At 42.9% G+C, this 20,118-nt stretch overlaps 1 protein-coding gene across 6 annotated transcripts in view; it reads left to right on the top strand.

The window, feature by feature from the left end:
- SLC43A3 (solute carrier family 43 member 3) overlaps positions 1-12,832 on the top strand; it is a 71,577-nt gene extending 58,745 nt beyond the window's left edge. For all 6 annotated transcript variants that reach the window (XM_054970891.1, XM_054970894.1, XM_054970893.1 and 3 more), the window contains exons 8-13: positions 3,768-3,925; positions 6,124-6,306; positions 6,522-6,641; positions 6,762-6,948; positions 9,387-9,510; positions 11,348-12,832. In XM_054970891.1, the coding sequence (XP_054826866.1) occupies positions 3,768-3,925; positions 6,124-6,306; positions 6,522-6,641; positions 6,762-6,948; positions 9,387-9,510; positions 11,348-11,506 (931 nt within the window). In that variant the 3' untranslated portion in view covers positions 11,507-12,832. The remainder of the gene's footprint in view (positions 1-3,767; positions 3,926-6,123; positions 6,307-6,521; positions 6,642-6,761; positions 6,949-9,386; positions 9,511-11,347) is intronic.
- Positions 12,833-20,118: the final 7,286 nt, after the last annotated feature.

The following is a 20,118-nucleotide window of genomic DNA, read 5'->3' on the forward strand; positions in this document are numbered from 1 at the left end:
CACTGATGATGATGATTTAACTGTTGCCTTTTAAATCGTGGAAGAGGCCTGAAAAGAGTCTTTACTTCTCCCGAAAGGGCAGGTGAAATTAAACTGCGCTTCCCGGCTAACACTGCATCTCCCTACACTGGAGTGTTCTCTTGGAAGATGTCTCATGTAGAGAGACTCGCTGTTGCTGCACTTTAACAGCAGTGTGATGTGCAGTCATCAACAGCTGATGTTTATCTTAATGTGAAAAGTGTTAAACTGCTTATTTGTTGCACATCAAGCTATTGCTAAAGACACAACAGCAGCCAAGTGATTTATTCAGCAATATATATATATATTTCAGGTATATTGGACACCACAGCACCTTTTTACTAAGGATTTAAGCCCAGTGTCTAACTGTTGGTGGTGTAATTCAAAAGAAGCATCTCTTCAGTATATGCTTTGAATGTGTTCAGTGATTCAGCCCTTTTGGGAGGAAGTCATTAGTCATATTAATTTTGTATTAGAATACTCATTTATCTTTGAGGATGTTAATGTATCTTAAACTATTTGCCTGTCTCTTCGAATCTAACTGATGGTCAGCGGAAATGGTTGATAAAAGCTATACTACAATGTTGGAAAGATTAAACCCCACTTCCTGTAATTCATTGGATTGAGGACCCTATAAACATATCAGCATTTGAATGTATCGCATATAGATAGCAATTGTGTATGGATTTGGGAAAATGGCCTCCTCTGCTGCTTTACATTGGGTCTGTTACCACATCCCTGCATACATGTGAACATGTGTGTTCAGGCTGACTGGGAATTAAACTTCTTGTTTGTGCAGGGAATGGGAACAGAGATTTTTTTACCTATTGAAGTGGCTGTGAGTAACTGTGAGGAGCGTAATTCAGTAGGAACAGGACAACAGAAACAGATTTAAAGGTTTAAAGGGAAATAAGGAGTTTATTGAGTGATTGGGTTCAATATTAAGAAGGGGAGGACTTATTCTGGGTAAATACTAGCAGATAGTAAAACAAAGCACCCTGACCTGGATAGCCCAGTTAAGCCTGATCTCGTCAGCTCTCAGAAGTTAAGTAGGGTTGGCCTTGGTTAGTAATTGAATGGGAGACCTCCAATGAAGACCAGGCTTGCAGAGGCAGGCAATGGCAAACCACCTCTGATAGTCTCTTGCCATGAAAACCCTACCGGGGTCGCCATAAATTAACCACAGCTATTTCAGTTTGGAGCAGCAGGAGTTACCTCTAAGCTTAAGGTGTAAGTGTGGGAGGAAATGGGGAACATGACAAAAGTGAAGTGAGTTTCTAGTCTTTCCTAACTAGTAGAGAGAGAAGCAGAATGACAGCCCTTTTTTGTGATGTAGCGTAAACTGGAAAATAAGGGGAGATAGATAACATGAGGAGCATGGCAACAGATCCATTGTTTTAATCATTCTGAAGTTTAGGTAGCTACTGTGAGCTGCCCAATCCTACGCATGTTTGTTTGAAAGTCAGGATCAAAATATTTTACTTACAATCAGGGCTTTTTTTCAGCTGGAACGCAGTGGAATGGAGTTCCAGAACCTCTTGAAAATGGTCACATGGCTGGTGGCCCCGCCCCCTGATCTCCAGACAGAGGGGAGTTTAGATTGCCCGCCGCGCCACTGAGCAGCATGGAGGGCAATCTAAACTCCCCTCTGTCTGGAGATCAGGGGGCAGGGCCACCAGCCATGTGACCATTTTCTCCGAGGGCAACCCACTGAGTTCCACCACCTCTTTTCTCAGAAAAAAAGCCCTGCTTACAATTGAACGTAACTAATCTGGCTACCATCTTGAAGAGGAAAAGCTTCTTCAGTCAGGAGTGAAGAAGCATTTTTTGTGAAGAATGGGCTGCTTAACCACCTATTGCTTCCCTGCTCCAAATCTCCTCCCCCCACCAGTGGCTTTTCATTCTGTATGTGTTGTAACTTCTCCATCCACAGTTTCTCCACTCCACAGGAATCTGCTTGTCCTCTTGGTTTTCAGGGCCAAAGTAAACATTATGTGCAAAATGTGCATTTGTAACTTAAGCTTTAATGAGTTCATTGGATTTTACTTCCAAATAAATATACTGAAGATTGACATTCAAATTGTTTTTTAAAATATCACTAATTTCAGAGTTCTTGTACAACCAAAAACATATCTATCGAAGCTTTTTTTCTTAAGGAAAGAAAGAGTAAGGCATAGAAGGGATGGTTGTTATTTTGGACATTGTTATATGAATATGGTTTGCAGTTAAGGAAGATTACTCATTTTCAGGCTAGTTCTTTAGGGTCTTCCTTTTTGTTTGTTTGAGTATCTATAGCTTAAGAACATAAGAACATAAGCAAAGCCATGTTGGATCAGGCCAGTGGCCCATCCAGTCCAACATTCTGTCACACACAGTGGCTAGAAATCCAGTGCCATCTAAAGGACTGTTAGTGAGGCCAGGACACCAGAAGCCCTCCCACTGCCTTCCTTCCAGCACCAAGACAACAGAGCACCACCTCCCCACAAAGAGAATACCATCTATCTCCTGTGGCTAATAGCCACTGATGGACCTCTGCTCCATATATTTGTCCAGTCCCCTCTTGAAGCTGGCAATGCTTGTAGCTGCCACCACCTCCTGTGGCAACGAATTCCATGTGTTTATCACCCTCTGTGTAAAGTAGTATTTTCTTCTATCTGTTCTAACCCGACTGCTCAATAATTTCATAGAGTGCCCACGAGTTCTTGTATTGTGAGAAAGGGAGAAAAACACATCTTTCTCTACCTTCTCTAACCCGTGCATTATCTTGTAAACCTCTATCATGTCTCCCCTCAGTCGTCTTTTCTCCAGGCTAAAGAGCCCCAAGCGCCTCAATCTTTCCTCATAGGGAAAGTGTTCCAACCCTTTAATCATTTTAGTTGCCCTTCTCTGTACTTTTTCCAGTGCTATGATATCTTTTTTAAGGTGTGGCGACCAGAACTGTACACAGTACTCCAAATGAGGCCTCACCATCGATTTATACAGAGGCATTATGATACCGGCTGATTTGTTTTCAATCCCTTTCCTAATAACCCCTAGCATAGCATTAGCTTTTTTTTATGGCAGTCACACACTGTGCTGATGTTTTTAGTGAGTTATCTATCATGACTCCAAGATCTCTCTCTTGGTCAGTCTCCGCCAGTTCAGACCCCATCAACTTGTATTTATATTTTGGATTTTTGGTTCCAATGTGCATTACTTTGCACTTGGCTACATTGAACCTCATTTGCCACATGGATGCCCACTCTTCTAGCCTCAACAGATCCCTTTGGAGTGCCTCACAATCCTCTCTGGCTTTCACCACCCTGAACAATTTCGTGTCATCTGCTAATTTAGCCACTTCACTGCTTAATCCCAATTCCAAATCATTAATAAACAAGTTAAAAAGCATTGGACCCAATACCGACCCCTGTGGCACCCCACTGCTCACCACCCTCCACTGTGAGAAGTGCCCGTTTATACTCACTCTCTGTTTCCTATTAATTAGCCAGTTTTCGATCCACAAGAGGACTTGGCCCTTTATCCCGTAGCTACTGAGCTTACTTAGGAGCCTTTGATGAGGAACTTTGTCAAAAGCTTACATAGTCTATGGACATTTCTATTGATTTTCTATTGATTTGGCTTTATGACCACCATTTCCCCCCTGCCCATATGTATACAAGTATAGCTCTCATGCTTTAGCTGTTTGTATATTGGGGAAATAAGCCAGTGTCAGTAGGGAAAGGTGTCAGTTACATTCACTGTGTCTACAGACTGAGTTGCCACAGGAGGTCCCGTTCATATCGCACTTATGAGGAACAGCGTTGCCCCAAGAGCCCAGATGAGGATGAAATACATAACTCAGATAAACTGCATGCTGACTCAGTGCTTGGAGAGGAACATCTCACCACCAAAGTGATTGCAGGAAAAGGTAAAGATAATTTCACAAGTTCTAGAGATTGAGACCCAAAGCAGATGTGACATTGGGAGTTGTATGTACAACATTCATGTATTTGTTTCCTTTTTAAACGGCAGGTGTGGTAGGACTTGATTTGGATTGGGATTGTGATATGGGAAGGAGGGTGGCCTAAGCTTTCCTCGCACACTCTTTTCCCAACCTGAAATGGCACCGTGGAGCTGCTATTTGCCCCATAGGGGAAAGCAGTTGTTTCTTAAACAGTTCCTGATCAGAACCTGTATGTTTGCCTCAAAGAGGCAATTTGTGGCTCTACAAGACCATTTCAGGTTGGGAAACTGATGGAGGAGGAAGGCTTCAACTCACACTTCATCTGTGCTATGATCCTGATATGAACTGGGGTCCTATGTACCTGGTTTTTAAAAAGCAAAAACTACCCCATGCATGTCCCACTATCTCACCTGATGTGGACCATTATGGTATTCAGGAATGCCATTTTGGAAATACTTAACTCTGTTCTTGCAAGATGATCTTTTGGACTTCCCAGCGTGAACAGCTCATGGAGGCTTGAGAAATACCACCTATCTGGATATTGTCTTCCTAGCTTCACTTCTCCTTTCCTGGTGTTAGAAGTGGCTGACTTTTTCTGAACTGATGTCTTTGGGGATTTATATTTTCTAAAAATGGCCTTTCTGTGTGAACACATACTTGTGAAAGTGCACAATTGCATGTTCCCTCATAAGGATTTAGTTCATAATGCATCATTCTTGGCTCCAGCATTGCCTTCTAAGCATTATGGGTGGGGTTAAAAGGTTTGCCTTCTCTCTATTGCTGTCTAAACAGCTAGCCCTGTAGTAAGGGGATTCATTAACAGTAGCCTGAAGTATCGTGCTAGTTCTTCATCCCAAGAGATCCATGCATAGCATAAGCAGTACAGGAGAGAAGATTCCTTGAAGCAGCCAAAGTAGCTTATTTTTCCTTTGGGAAATGCAGGGCCCAAGGACAATGCAAGACACCAGAAAAGAAGAAAAGAAATCCATTCCTATGAAATCCTCTGCTACCCCATAACCTAGCCATCGATATTGCTCAGGCTGTATTTTAGACGTTAGGATAAAAGTAGGTTGTTTTAACTGCAGTTTGTTGTATATGTCCCGTTAGTTCAAATGCCAGTTTGTCTGTAGTGATCTTTTACAGCCTTCAGCATCATCTTCCCCTTTTTGTCTAGGCATTTGATTGCATTCCTTAAACGTTTATCTTCTGAAATAAAGAAATTAGGTCACAGCCATGAGCTTTCCTTTCCCCCTTGCCATTTCACCACATTCCCTAGTCTTTCTTTGTCTCTGAAATAAACGTATTAAAAAAAACCCCTGATCCTAGGTAGGTTACTCAAGGTAGAGGGGGGATGGTTGGGAGTGGACTATGGCCTTGCAATTTCCCCCTTCCAATGTCCTGTAATAGTGTTTATTATTAGCCCTGATTTGGAGGTTTGAGATGTAAGCAGGACTTCTCTTTCATCTGCCCATGGCATTAACATTTGCCCATTCACATGTGTATAAATTTGAAATGTACATAGAAGGGGATTTTCACAACTTTACATTATATACCTTATGAACTACCATTTAATGGCAATATGCACACACTACCCAGCCAGCCTATATGTAAAATCTTTGGGGCTGCCTTATGCCCCCTTGACTATTTCCTGGGCTTGGAAACCATGATACTGTCCTGCTGCACTCCAGCATTTCTGGCAACTTTTACAGAAGCATTCCCCTCACTCTTCTGTATTGTCATGATTTGAAAACATTCCCATTTTCTTCCTTCCCCTCCGTAAGTGTTCCTGTCCTATGATGCCACTTCTGTTAATTGTTTCCTGTTTCCCACAGCTTGTTGACCAGCTGCCTGACTCCTATTATATCATGGGATCCCCACTTTGCCTCCGTACAAATATACGTGTATCTGTGTATGGAGCAGGAAGGATCCCCATTATAAAATTAGCATCCTTGAAGGAGTGTAATAATCAAAATTCCCAGCAGTAAGATACTCTGGACTGTTTTCTTTTACCTTGGTATTCTTCATAATGACCTATATTAATAGTGAAAATGATTTCTGTTGCCAGAATTTTTTTGGGGGGGGTGTTATTTGTAATATCCATGATGGTTAATAAAAGAATATGATTAGTTCAGCCATAGTTCATTGTCCCCTCTTTTCTCTAGGAAATCCTGGGGCTGCATCAGAAAGCAAGAAGCCAGCCATTATTTCCTTCTGGAGCTGTGTCTTCTCCAAGCTATTTTTCTGGCATCTGGTGTGGCTGTCAGTGATGCAGCTACGGCATTATCTTTTCATCGGTACCCTTAATCCCATGCTGGAACAGTTGGCTGGTCAAGACTCTGAACTTGGTACTGAGAGAATGGGAGAACAGTTGGGTGGTAATTAGGGTTGCCAACCTTCAGGTGGGGCCTGGTTATCCCATGGAATTACAGTTGATCTCCATTGTCTGGAGATCAGTTCCTGAGGAGAAAAGAATGGATATATTAGCAGATGCTTGTTCTAATTGGGAAAGCCTCTTTGCAAGATTTCACTGTCATGTTCTCTTAACTCTTTTGGTTAACAGTGAGCAGCTACACCAATGCCTTTGCCTTCACTCAGTTATGTGGAGTCCTTTGTGCCCCCTGGAATGGGCTTATCCTTGATCGTCACAAACGTGGACAGAAAAAGGAGGGGAATTCTCATGGTACGTCCTTTGTGAGTTGTGGATAGTTTCCGTCTCTCTCCAGGGTGGCTGGCAGGGACTCTGAGAGTTTGCATTGACCTTTCATTGAGTCCTATAGCTTCATTTTTGCCTTCATCTTAGGAATACCAGACTCCCTTGCAGACCTGCGTTCCTGTGTGCTCTCGCTGGCCATCACGGTTCTGCAGTGCATGGCATTTTCCATTTGTGCCTCCATTCCAGTACTGCCTGTGCAGTATGCTACCTTCATTCTGCAGGTTCTGAGCCGCTCCTTCCTCTATGGAGGCAATGCTGCATTTTTAGCTGTCGCGTGAGTAATAAGTTTCTTCAATGGAAAGTGGGAAGGAGGTGGTATTAGACATAGGAAAAGAGAAAAAGAAGGGCAACAGACCGGAGGGATGTGCTACTCAGGATGCAGCTGCATGACACATTTAAAATAATTTGTTGCTAATTTCAAGCTTATTTCCAGTTGATGTTAACTACCTTGGCTTCTCCAAATGGACCATGGGAACTGTTTCATGAGAGAGCTAAGAATCTTTGTCAGCTATCTACAGTCCCTTCATAGAATTGCCATTCCCAGGGGTTTCTTGGGTAACAGCTGAATAAACATGCCACATGTATAAATAATTGTCTTAGATCTGGAAGGGGTCCATCTAATCCAGGGATAACCAGCTTTGTAGATGCAAGGACTCTGTGCCTTAGAATCTAAGTGCTAGAGATGGTGGGTAGTTCAGGAAAAAAAGGGGGTCAGGATACCAAAATTTTCATCCTAGACATCCTTCAGGTCTCTGAACCATCACAGAGGCCTCTAGAATACGCTGCCCCTTCATGCGGAAAGCTCAGGAAAAAATCTGCTGGTGCTGACAAACAGTGCTTTTATATGCAGGAGCACTTGCATCATGTTAGATGCTGCTGCTGAAATGATGTCGCTGAAAAAAAAGATACCACCCCTGGCATTGTCATCCCAAATCTTTTCTGAATTTTTAACATCCGAAACAACTAAAGCAGAGGTCTCCAATGTGGTGCCCATGGGTACAGTTGTGCCCACTGGCATCTTTCCTGGTGCCAGCCAAGTGTTTTTAGAAGGTGGGGGGGGCAGGTGGGGCTTTTGCAAAGCATGGCTTCTGATTGGCCACTGGAGTATGGATTGGCTGTGCAGATTTTTAAAAACATTATTTCGACAGAAACTACTTCCACCACAGCACAAGGATCTTCACTGTGTGACTGAGGATAAGCTGTAGCAGCCATTTTGTGGCTGGTTCCCTCTTCTGCACTTTGCACATGGCTAATTCTGGCTCATTGGCTCCAACAAAGCATAGAAGCATGCCTGCAGTCAGTGTGACAACATCACTTCAGGAAATGATGTCATGGCACCCCTTCGGAGCATGCACGCTGCGTGTATTCCTGTGGTGCCTGCTGGTGATGGGTGATTTCCATGGGCGGCCCAAAACCTCCTGCAGGTTGCCAACAACTGGCAGGCAAGAAGGTAATCCACCGGGAGATTGCCCAGCACCAGTGGCATCTAATCAAGCCTCTTCCCCTACCATCAGATCTGGAGAACCTTTCTACAACATTCACTGAAGAGCCACTTGGTCCACCCTTTCACCTTTGCTAACCATTACACTATTGATATCAACTCAAGAGGTGATGTTATGGTGGGCAAAGCAGTCCTGCACAGCCTTTTTCTTTAAGAGCTTCACTCCTGCCTCTTTGGGATGTTAGCTCACTACTCTCCCATGTAGGCCTGCACAGAAGATGCAATGAAAAAATAGTTGTATTTACCTGAAACTATTATTTGAGTGTTCTTCTGGGCAGGCACACATCCCTCCTTTCTTCCCCATTGTCAACTTTATGGTCTTCCTTTGGTTGTACCTCCTCCAGCAGTGTCCTCAGTGAACTGAAGGAAGGAGGTGCTCTTTCCCCCCTTTTCAGGTACTTTGGGTGGAAAACCACATTGAAGGGTGGGAGAACATCTTGAGTTGTCAGGGGCTTTTAGAACATCCATGGCTGGCCTGCACATACACAGTTCCCATGTATGTCTTCACAGAACACTAAGGGAACATTAGTTACCGATAAGTGCAACCAGGTTTTCTCAGAATTCAGTGCAGTACAGGATTCAGAAGATGCTTCCTGGCACAAATGTGACCTTCCAGATTTCTCCTCTCCTGCTAATATACTTCTGGAGCTGGCCTCTGTGAGAGACTGAAGGCTGGCCTTGATGGACAATGAATGCTGTTCTTTTGCAGTTATTTTATGCTGGCAGCTCTGAAGAGAAGTGACTGCTATATTCAGCCAAGCAAACTATAGAAAGCATATCTGTAGACACACTCTTCTATGAGTGCAAAATCTGACCACTTCATTCTTGTTGATGTAGGAGAGTTAGATCTGAACAGCCCTTTCTTGGTTCAGTTACATTAAAATTCAGATATTTCTTGAAATAACTTCCTGAATTAAATCTGTTGAATGCCTAAAAGGTCTCGCCTTCTGTTGATCTTGAAGTGTGGATGCCATAAAATATTGATGCAGATGCTACAAACAAATATTCTGCCCTGTTCCTTGACCCTGCTAGATGCAGCATCTGTTGTCCTTTCTCCTAGTGAGGCAGGTAGGAAAAAATACAGAAGGCAAAAGGTTGGGATGGGAAGTAAGGAAGAGGCAGAGCAGTGGCAGGCCTCAGCAAGAGGGAGGGGCAATTTAGAAATGCCAGTTCACTTTCATCACAAAGTTCTCTCTTTTTTCTCCTGGTAGCTTTCCTCTGGAACATTTTGGGAAGCTTTATGGTCTTGTGATGGGACTCTCGGCTGTGGTGGCTCTTCTGCAATACCCCTCCTTCACTCTCATCAGAGGCCCTCTGAAGGGAGATCCCTTTTATGTGAGTGTCAAACCCCACAGAGTCTGTTTCACTGCAGGGCACTGAATACTCTGCTCAGAGTCATACTGTATGAGGGAAATGCTGTTGGAGAGGCAGTGGCTTGGCTCCACTAGCATGTTTCAGTGGACAGAAGGATTTCTGTCCATGACTTCCTTACCTCCCCTCTCCTGCTGCAGCCTAAAATGCCCTCCCCCCACTGCTCCTGGGGAAAGGGATTAGTATTTTGGGCACATTTTGGTCTGCAGTGGGAACAGGGAAGTGAGAAAGGTATACTTTGTGGGTAGAAATCATTCTGTCTGTGGAAACAGTCTGGTGGGTCCAAGCCCATGTCTTGTGGAGGCCTTGGAATTTGGAGACCTGGGTTTAAATTATTCCAGTGACAGAAGGATTTGGGTAAACCTTGGGCCAGTAATGTGGTCAGATTCAAAGGCGACAGAACTTCTGTTCCTTTAATGTTAGAAAGTGGAAGCTAGGTATGTGTAGCCTTTCCTCCTTTAGCTCTCCACGCTATACCTGCCACAATACTCTTTTGTATAAAACTATATTAATTAACATAAAGGAGCCCCTTCTTCCTGTGTCACTTTGCCTCACAAGCCTTTGGGAGAGGAGCTCATTTACCACATTCCATTCCCACTGGTTCTGACTAGGACACCACTCTCTCTTATTGGCCTGCATAGTCAAAAGAAGAGTGTAGCAGGGCAAGCATGACCTGTGCTGTTGGTGCAGCCTCAATTGTGTCTCCTGTGTGTCATATCAACATTTAGGATTTTGGCATAAAAAACAAATTTCCATGCAGGCAGTTTCATGGGCAACTCACAATCTTTCAAGTCTCAGTTTTCTATCTGTTAATGGATGTTAGCAGTGGTCAGCCTCACAAAGTGACCCTGATGGGATGAACAGGATTAAATATGGAAACCATTTTATGCACTAAGTGCTATATAAGCAATTACTAATGTGATACAGCTTCTTATGAGACAGAGGCAGCGTCACTAGGATTGCCAGGTCCCTATACCCTTTCAGCAGGGAGGTGAGGGGACTCGGCTCTTACCTTGGTTCTCCTGGGAGTTTTTTCCCTCATGCACATGCTCCTGGGCTTGCGCGATGATGTCACTCCTGGGAAATGACATCATCATGCCAGCCTTGAGTGTGCTCCCATGCTTTGCGCAGGGCAAATTCAGCCCATTTGGGGCCAAAATTGACCCCAGCGAAGCACAGAAGCACGTCCATGGTCAGTGCAACGACATCACTTCAGGAAGTGATGTCATCGCTCTCCACCAGGAACATGCCCAGTGCGTGCTTTACTGGGTTGCCTGCCAGTGGCAGGCAATCGCTGGGGGGGGGGCGGGTTTGCAATCAAGATTGCCCACCACTGGTGGGCAACTGGGAAGCCTAAGCTTCACACTTGAATCAATTCCACTGAATTAACCATTCTTTGAGCTGGTGGCCATATCAGAACATCAAACTAAGCGGCAGAGTTTCTGAGGTCAGTGACATTAGCTAGAAGTTGGCATATGATGAAATAGAGCAAACAAAGCAAGGACTGCTTTGTTGAACAGAGCAAAGGTAGAATCTGAGTATAGTGATTCCACCTGTCCCAAAGCTTTCTTTTTACAGGGCATGCTGTTTCAGTGCCTGCTACTTGCTGTGCCTGGAAAAAAACTCTAAGACTCAGGAAACATCAACTACCTCACTGGGTCTATCCTTGTCTAAGACCCTAAAGTTTCTTGTTGTAGCTCCAGAGTCTTTGATAGCAACAGCCAGTAGTGCCCCGTATAAAGGGAGGTAGTTAGAAGCTGCATTCCTTGTACTATTTCCTCATCTACTGCTTTTCTTTCAGGTGAATATTGGCTTCATAGCCTTAATGCTTCTGGCTTTGGTCAGCCCTTTGGTGGTGTATTGGGAGTGCAAGAGACGGCAGAAGCAACAGGCTACACTGCACAATTCAGACACTCCAGCCTTGACTGCAGGGAAGTCAAGCCTGGAATCTTCCATCTGAGCTCTTCAGCACACAGACTTTGGGAAATGCTTCTAACAAAAGAGAACTGTGAGAAGACCTGAAAGGGAATGGAAGAGCCAGGTGGGAGAGCACACCTCTTTTCAAGCCAGGCCACAATAGACCTAAAAGATGCTTAAGCACACAACTCCCTGTTGGAATACAGCTGCAGTGTTCAAAAACAGAATTTTCTATTACTCCCTCTTAATATTGCATTATTTTTCTAGAATTTAATTCATATTATATTCCCCCAGTGTGGGCTTTGAGACGTTTTTTCATTACCTTAATTTCATACTTTTATAGAGCTGTTTTTTGGACTGTATAAAAATAGCAGAGGTAAAGCTAGTTCATATTTTCTGATTAGAATTTTTAATGGGTCAGAAAAAGTGACTTGAAATGGTCTTAATATTTTCATCTCATAACATTTTTCAATTACTTGAGGAAAAACATCTTACAATTAGAGGTGGGCATGGACCAGAAAAACACCATGGACCATCAGCCTGTAGTCCGTCATGTTTCACAGACTACGAACTTTTCACAGACCCGCCCCATTCACAGACTGGTTCGTCAGTCTGTGGTCCATCACTTCTGGGGGCCCTAGGACCACCCCCTTCACAGTCAGAGATGCCACACTCTCAGGGAGGCTTCAGCAGGCTCTCCTCCAGCCACCCTCCAATTTGGCCAAGATTTCGTTTCGGAGGTCCAAAGCGGCCACCCCCAGGAAACTTCCAGTAGATATTAGGAGTTGCAAATGCCAATTGACTTGCATTGGCTAACAGCACCAAAAAGTTGCAATGAAGCAAAATCAGACAGAAAAGGGTGGGGGAAGAACCCTCTCACTCACCACACAGACACCTTTTCAGCCATTGCCTAGGGAATTAATTCTTGCTCCTTCCTCACATAAAGAATGGGAACTCTCTGGTTGGCAGCCAGAGCTGCCTATCAAGGTTTTGAGGGCTAGGATTAGTGTGTTCCAAGGGCTGCAGAAGGTCTGCGAACATCCATTCCATTGCCTAGGGAATTGATAGATTGGTGCCAGGATGTCTGGACTCAGACCATGGACCGACGGACCGGCCCAAATGGACCAAAGTTTCTGAAAAACATGAGTCCCACAAACTGTGTGTTTGCGAACCACGAACCGGGCTAGGCTATGTCAAATTTAGGTTCGTTTTGTGGACCGTGCTCACCTCTTGTTATTATTGTTCTTGGTTTTTTAAAATGTGTGTTAATTTTGGTTTCCAAAATCCAAAGTGTATACTAGAGCTTGAAGAGAAAGTCTTTGGAGTAATAAAAACAATATTTTGTGATAACTTTTTTTAAAAAAAAATCCCTCTGGAAACAAGTGTTTGTTTTACTAATGAAAACTACCATGACCAGACTCCATTGTCCTAGCCACAGTTTATTTAGCATCACAGTTTATTTAGCACCAGTTGTATGCTAGGCTCTCTAGAGTGCTGCTTCATGAAGCTGCAAATTGACAAGATTCAGATCACCTAATAATCCATCTTGATCCTAGTTACAGCATACTGTGGTTAAGAGGTAAAAACCTGTGGTGAAAGCTACAGAGGACAAGCTTATGTGTAATGATTGTGTGTGCATAATTTCATAGTGTGAATCCCAACCATACATGCAAGGTGGTGAAATGACAACATTCAAAGGAGGAGGAAATGAAAGAGAAAGCAGATAGCAACCATATACTGCAGGTCCGAGATGCTGGGTCTTAGAATTCTCAGGGCCAATTCAAACATTAGAAAGTCCATCTGTCCTCTACATGAATTGTTGACAGAGTTCCTTATGTGGAGTAATTCTTAGGTATATGGGGACCTGATTTGGATTGGGTTATGGCATGTGGGGAGAGGGTGATTAAGCCTTCAAGCCTATGCCATTTTCCTAACCTGAAGTGGCCTTGGGCAGGTGTTTCTGGCTTCATTGGAGAGCCTTACATGTAATGATGGCTGCTTAAGGAATCAGCCTGTACTAGAGGGGGTGCAGTCCCTCGGAAAGAATAGATTCATAACTTGTAAATAGTTCTGGATCCTGGCCTACAATTGGAGGCCCTGATCTCCTCTGTGGCATGTAGTGCCTTTTATCAGCTTTGGCTGATATGCCAGCTATGGCTGTTCCTTGAAAAGTGTGAGCTCACCATGGTGATCCATGCTCTGATTACATCTATTTTAGATTACTCTAATCTGTTTGATGTGGGTTGCCTTTGAAAATGGTCTGGAAGCTTCAGTTTGTCTAAAATGTAACAAGCAGGCTATTGTCAGGGGTGCGATACTGGGATCGTATCGCCCAGTGCTGAAAGATCTGCACCGCCTGTCTCTTTTCTTCCGGGTGCTTCAAAGTGCTGGTTCTTACCTTTAAAGCCCCAAATGGCTTGGGGTCAGGGTGCTTGAAGGATTGCCTTCTATATTGTCCAGCGATCCAGTTAAGGTCTGCCTCACAAGTCCTGCTCTGTGTGCCTCTGCCTTCAGAGGCAAGGCAGGTGGCAACCAGGGCTTTTTCATAGTGGTGCATCGCTTGTGGAATACCCTTCCCCTTGAGGTTCACCTGGCACCTAGGTGGCTTCCTTTTAGGCACCAAGCCAAACTGTTTCTGTTCATTCAGGCTTTTAATTAAGGAGGCTGATTTTTTTAAAACCTAGTTTAGTCTGGAAACTGTAATTGTAAGCTGACAGTGATCTTTTTTATGGTCTATGTTTTTAGTCTGGGCTGGGTTTTTTAATGCTGGATTTTAATATCTTTTAATGTTTTATTATTTTTATTTTGTAAGCCAACATGGCCAGGTTCCTCAGACAGTGTAAATATGAAATCTTGTGTGGGGGAGGGGCTTTTTTGGTGCTCCTGACCTGAGTGGGAGCCCTACACACCTTAGAATTAAATTTCAAACATAGGCTTCCAAAACCCAAAATTCTACCACACCTGATCAAAAGTCTTTGTGTCTTCTCAGGTGGAAACGAGGAATTTGTAACATGTGAATGACCTACATGTATTATTATTCCTCCTTTATATGCCATCTAGCTGAGCGATGCAGAGATGATTCTGGAGCCTCCCTGACTGCTCTTCGTTTCCATAACTGACCCAGAACAGTCTGCCATAAACTTAATTGCATTGTTATTTATTTACTTATTTATTCATTTATATCCCACCTTCCTCCCTAATAGGGACCCAAAGTAGTTTGCATCGTTCTATTCTTCATTTTTTCCCACCCTGTAAAATAGAATACGTTGAGAGTATGTGACTGGTCCAAGGTCACCTGGAAAACTTCCATGGCAGAGTAAGAAATTGAACCTGGGTTACCCAGGTCCTGGTCTTTCACTCTAACCCCTGCACTACACTGGCACTCAGTCCGTCCAAAAGTGGTATTGACGTAACTGAGGATGCATTCATACATCACTTCTAATTAGCAATGAGACTGGATAGGCATGAACTTGGCTTTTTGGCCAGACATGCATATGCAAACAAACTTCTAGGAACAATAGTCCCCCATGGAGTACCAATCAACAAAGTATATCTTAATATTAGTATAATATACAATTTATACAGCGCAAAGTGCTCATAAGTGAATTACATACTGTATATACTTATAACCATCAACAACTGGATATAGCATCAATAAATATAATAACAATAAATATTAAATATGACAGAGAATGGCACACAATACTCAATGAATGCACAATAATATTATTAATCCACCCTTTCTAAGTAATCTTGCAGGACAAATGGAAAACCGGTGTACGTAAAGTCTAACCAGGTAATGGGCACACCATCTGTGTACTGGTGCTGCTGTAAATCCTGTTTCTCCAAGACACACTTGAATGAACATCCAAAAGGGTCTGTGATGGCTCTGTACTACGTCCTGGTAGGTAGGTAAGTAGCTGGTAAGTATATAATGTCTTGTGTACACAGGGTTGCCAAGTTCCCCGACTCTCCTGGCAGGAGATCTGGGGCCTGGCCCCTACTGTCTGGTTTTCCTTTTTACGTGTGCGCCCAGCGTGCATGCTCCTGGCTTGCGCGATGACATCATTTCTGGTAAGTGATGTTATCGCACAGGTCACAGCCACCTTGGGAGTGCTCCTGCACTCCCCAGGGGGGCGAATTGGGCTAGATTCGGCCCGATTCAGGCCAAATTGGTCCTCTGTAGAGCATGGCAGCACTTCCACGCTACGCAGTGGCCGATTCAGCCGCTGCGGAGCACAGGAGAGCTCCTGCACTGCGCAGTGGCCTGATTCATACCTGAATCTGACCTGATTCAGGCCCAAATTTGCCCCAATCTGGTGGCTGCAGAGCACAGGAGCACGTCCATGCTCTGCAGCGGCCCAATTTGGACTGAATTGAGCCTGAATCTGGCTGCTGTGGTGTGCAGTTAAACATTCATGTCCGCAAACTCTATGATGACTACTTGCACCATAGAGCAAATTGCCATGAATATTAACAGATGACTATGATGAATTGAACAGATATGAATGTATAACTTCCTTGACAAAGAGAACGAAACAGAATTTGAGCTAGCGGCCTGTTGGATGGATTTTGCTTGATTCTTTATACTCCTGGAGAGGGGGTTTGGACAGCTTTGTGACATTCACAGCCCAACTGGGTCTTCTGCATTCTGCTGCACCTGTTAAACATAAATTTATGTTTATCTTTGGGCAGGGGGTTGGACTAGAAGGTCTGTATGGTCCCTTCCAACTCTGTGATTCTGTGAAATTTTGGAGGTTAACAGAGTGTACACGAGACATATTATATACTTACCAGCTACTTACCTACCTGCCAGGACATAGCTATTGCAGACCCTTTTGGATGTTCATTCCAGTGTGTATCGGAGAAGCAGGATTTATCGCAGCACCAGCACACTGATGGGAGGATGTTGCATTTAACTGTGCACGTATTCATTCATCATCCAGTTAGACAAGTAAAGACTCTAAGAGCCAAGCCACACGTGACAAATTACACTTGCCTGGCAAGTGAACAGACTCACGTGTATTCCTCCCTGTTCACTTGCCCTCCACTTGCGCTCCACTTGATCACGTAGTGATCAAGTGGAGCGCAAGTGGAGGGCAAGTGAACAGGGAGGAATACACGTGAGTCTGTTCACTTGCCAGGCAAGTGTAATTCGTCATGTGTGGCTTGGCTCTAAGTACACCAGTTTTCCATTTGTCTTGCAAGATTATTTAGAAGGGGTGGATTGATAATATTGTTGTGCATTCATTGAGTATTGTGTGCCATTCTTTGTCATATTTAATATTTATTAATATGTATTGATATGTATTATTTATTGATGCTAGATCCAGTTGTTTATGATTATGAATATATACAATATATAATTCACTTATGAGCACTTTATAAACTGGATACTGTACTAAGATATACTTTGTTGATTGGTACTCCACGGGGGACTATTGTTCCTAGTAGTCTTTTTGTTTATATCTGTGGTGGCCTCTGGTTGTTTTTTGGGTGTTGCATATGCACCTGGCTCCACTCCACCCTTCCTGTATGGAAAATTCTAGTTACAAACTATTATTATTAACTTCATTTATAGCCCACCTTCTCACTGAGACTCAAGACAGATTGGTGGTGGAAAGTTCTGTCAACTTATAGATGATTTATGCGACCCCCCCCCCCGAGGGTTTCAAGGCAAGAGACTGACACAGGTGATGTGCCATTGCCTGTCTCTGGACTGTGACCCTGGTCTTCCTTGGTGGTGTCCCACTCAATTAGTAACCAAGGCTGACCCTGCTTCTGAGATCTGACAAGACTGAGCTCAAGAGAAGATTAAGAAATAACCACCATAATAATCTAACCACTACTGCAATTTAATCAATGTTCTCATGTGAAATACTACTATAACTATATGCTTCTTTGTGTAAATATACAAAATTGCCTTCTCATCATACACCTATTCAAAAGCTGCTAACATCATAACCGAGATTCACAAAAATTATATAAATCCAAACAATTTCTTAAAGGCTTGCACAAGATAGGCAGTATATAATTTTGAAGGCTCAATGAGAATCTGCATTTAAAAGTATTTTGGAAATGTATTGTCATATGAGATTCGTTTGGGATACAGCTACACACCTGATGAAGGTCTCTGCAGAAATGGGATTTACAATCAGCTGGCCACCCGTTGTGTTACCAGCCATCTGCAATTGACAAACACTTGCCCTTGGACTATTTGGGGGGAGTTGTTTCGTTCAGAAGACAGCAGTTTATTGAAGTGCACTATATACTGCCTAACCATTGGCTACCAAACTGGAACTGTTTTTGTTTGGAACTTGCACACAACATTTGCACAAACTGCAATTATCCTGTTTCCAGGCTCCCCCTGTCCCCAGTACTCACCCTAATGTAACTCACAGGGTTGTGAGGATAAAATGGAGGATAATGATGTAAGCTGCTTTGGGTCCCCACTGGGGAAAAAGGCACTTACGATGAAGTATAAATTAAGTAAATAAATACACTCTTTCCCATGTCTCCTTTACTCCATTTCTTTTTGGAAATAATGTACCCCAAGCACATTAGTGTGCAGTCTGGAAAGAATGCAGTGCATTTTTCTGCCCTGCAAAATTGTGCCACGTTGGTACAATTTTATTTCAATTTTACTACTTATCAGCCCCTTGCCATTTTCCCAACATTTTTTTCCTGCCATACCACTGGAGTGATTTTTGAGAGTTTTAAAAATTATATGTATTGCTCTATATAGGAGCAATGTATGTGTGAGCTGAACAACATACATCCTGGTTAAACATTGGCTAAAAGTGATGTCTGAATGTTGCTTAAGGCTATAATTCTTTTACAGAGGAAGAACAAATTTGATTGAACACTGAGTGACTGTTCAGTTTTCCATTTTTGCTTTAAAACATTTTAGTTTCATTTTGTTATTGTATTACCTGTCATTTATTTTTTGTTTTCCATGATTTTCAAGGCAGAAACACTTATGGTATTTTTTAAATTCTTCATCCAATTTGGGTGAGTGATATAATCTCTGAACATTCTACCCAGTGGAGCCTCCCTGCCAAATTTCAGGCAGAGAGGAGGAAAGGGCCTGGTGTTATAGGCAATTAAAATTCTTGCTTGCAGCACAGACAAAGGGAAGTGTTGACTTCCTTAGGAAAGCAGGCACAGGGGCTTATATTTGGCAACCAAAGAAAGCAGGCCCATTGCAAAGATGACAGAGGATGCTATTTGGCGCAGCCAGCATCACCAACAAAGAGGGCAGAGCTGGAATTAGAATGCCACAAGGAAGCAGACAGCAATAACAGTATACAGAGAGGGTTCACATTTAGCACAAGGAAGGAAGATGGGCAGCTTTACACGGTGGATAGAAGTTTGTATCTTGACATTTCAAAAAGGCAGTCAGCAGAACAGAGTAGGGAGGCATTTGGTACCTCAGGAAAGGCAAAAAGAATGGCAAGGTGGCACATTATATAAAGCTCCGTGGAAAACAAATGAATAGGAATACTTGGTAGAACTAACTTTTAAGTATGCATGCACAGCAATAGACATACAATAGACATACAACTGTACTAATGTACATACACTCAGCCTAAGTAACTCAAGAACTATTTGTGTGCCTAATAAATAAATCCCCCAGTGATGAAATCCCAAGCAGAGTTGCCTTGTAAGTCTGTTGGAGTCAATGGGGTTTAAAAGGATGTAACTCTTTTAGGATTGCATTGTAACTGTTGGAGGCAGAAGACAGAACTTAAAAGTTTACACTAGAGCTGGTTACACAAAAGGGAGCCAGAGAAAATCTCACACTAGCTAAATAGCATTACTGTTACTTATACTAGCAAAGCTAACACATTGGGTATACACTCAGGCAGCCATCATATGAAGCACCAGAAAGAATCTACAAAAAATCCTCAGTTTGAAAGAGAACTAGTTTATGCTGTGTCAGGTAGCGGAGAGATGCTGCTTACATGGAATCAAGAAAACTTTCCTTAAGCTAGTAGTGGCTGATGGGAACAGTGTGGAAAGAAAGATCTATAATGGAAAAGCTCTTCAAATTTTCCTGCCCCCCTCTCTATTTTAAAGAAGTGCCCATTTCTCGGATTAGTTGGTTGCTTTCTGTCCATTCACAGAACAAGATCTGAGTCTAATAGCATCTTAAAGACCAACTAGATTTCCAAGGTATGAGCTTTCAAGAAAGAGTCAAAGCTCCTGAAAGCGTTGAGTCTTGAAAGCTCATACCCTGGAAATCTAGTTGGTCTTTAAGATGCTGCTGGACTTGGATCTTGCTTTTGATGGCAGACCAACACAGCTACCCACCTAAAACTGTCCCACTCACTGGAGCTTAACTTGGTTCCTATTTTGGGGAAAGAGAAAGTGAGGTTTTTTTCCCTTCCACTAAAACAATTGCTTATTATTATTTGTGTTTTATTTTTCAAGTCAGTTTCATAATTGCACAGTTATAGTTCTATTGTGCAGAGAACCATCAGTGTCTTACATTACACACATTTTAAAAGACTACATATAAGAACATGTATACAAATAATTCTAAGGAGGAATATATAATTAATTACATGGGTGCTGATGCAGGCAAATGTGTGCATAACCATGGACTGTCTATGTGAGTTTGTATGAACATTACATACATGTTTAACCAAACAA

The sequence above is a fragment of the Eublepharis macularius genome, chromosome 2, assembly GCF_028583425.1.
Source record: "Eublepharis macularius isolate TG4126 chromosome 2, MPM_Emac_v1.0, whole genome shotgun sequence".
Taxonomy (NCBI): Eukaryota; Metazoa; Chordata; class Lepidosauria; order Squamata; family Eublepharidae; genus Eublepharis; species Eublepharis macularius.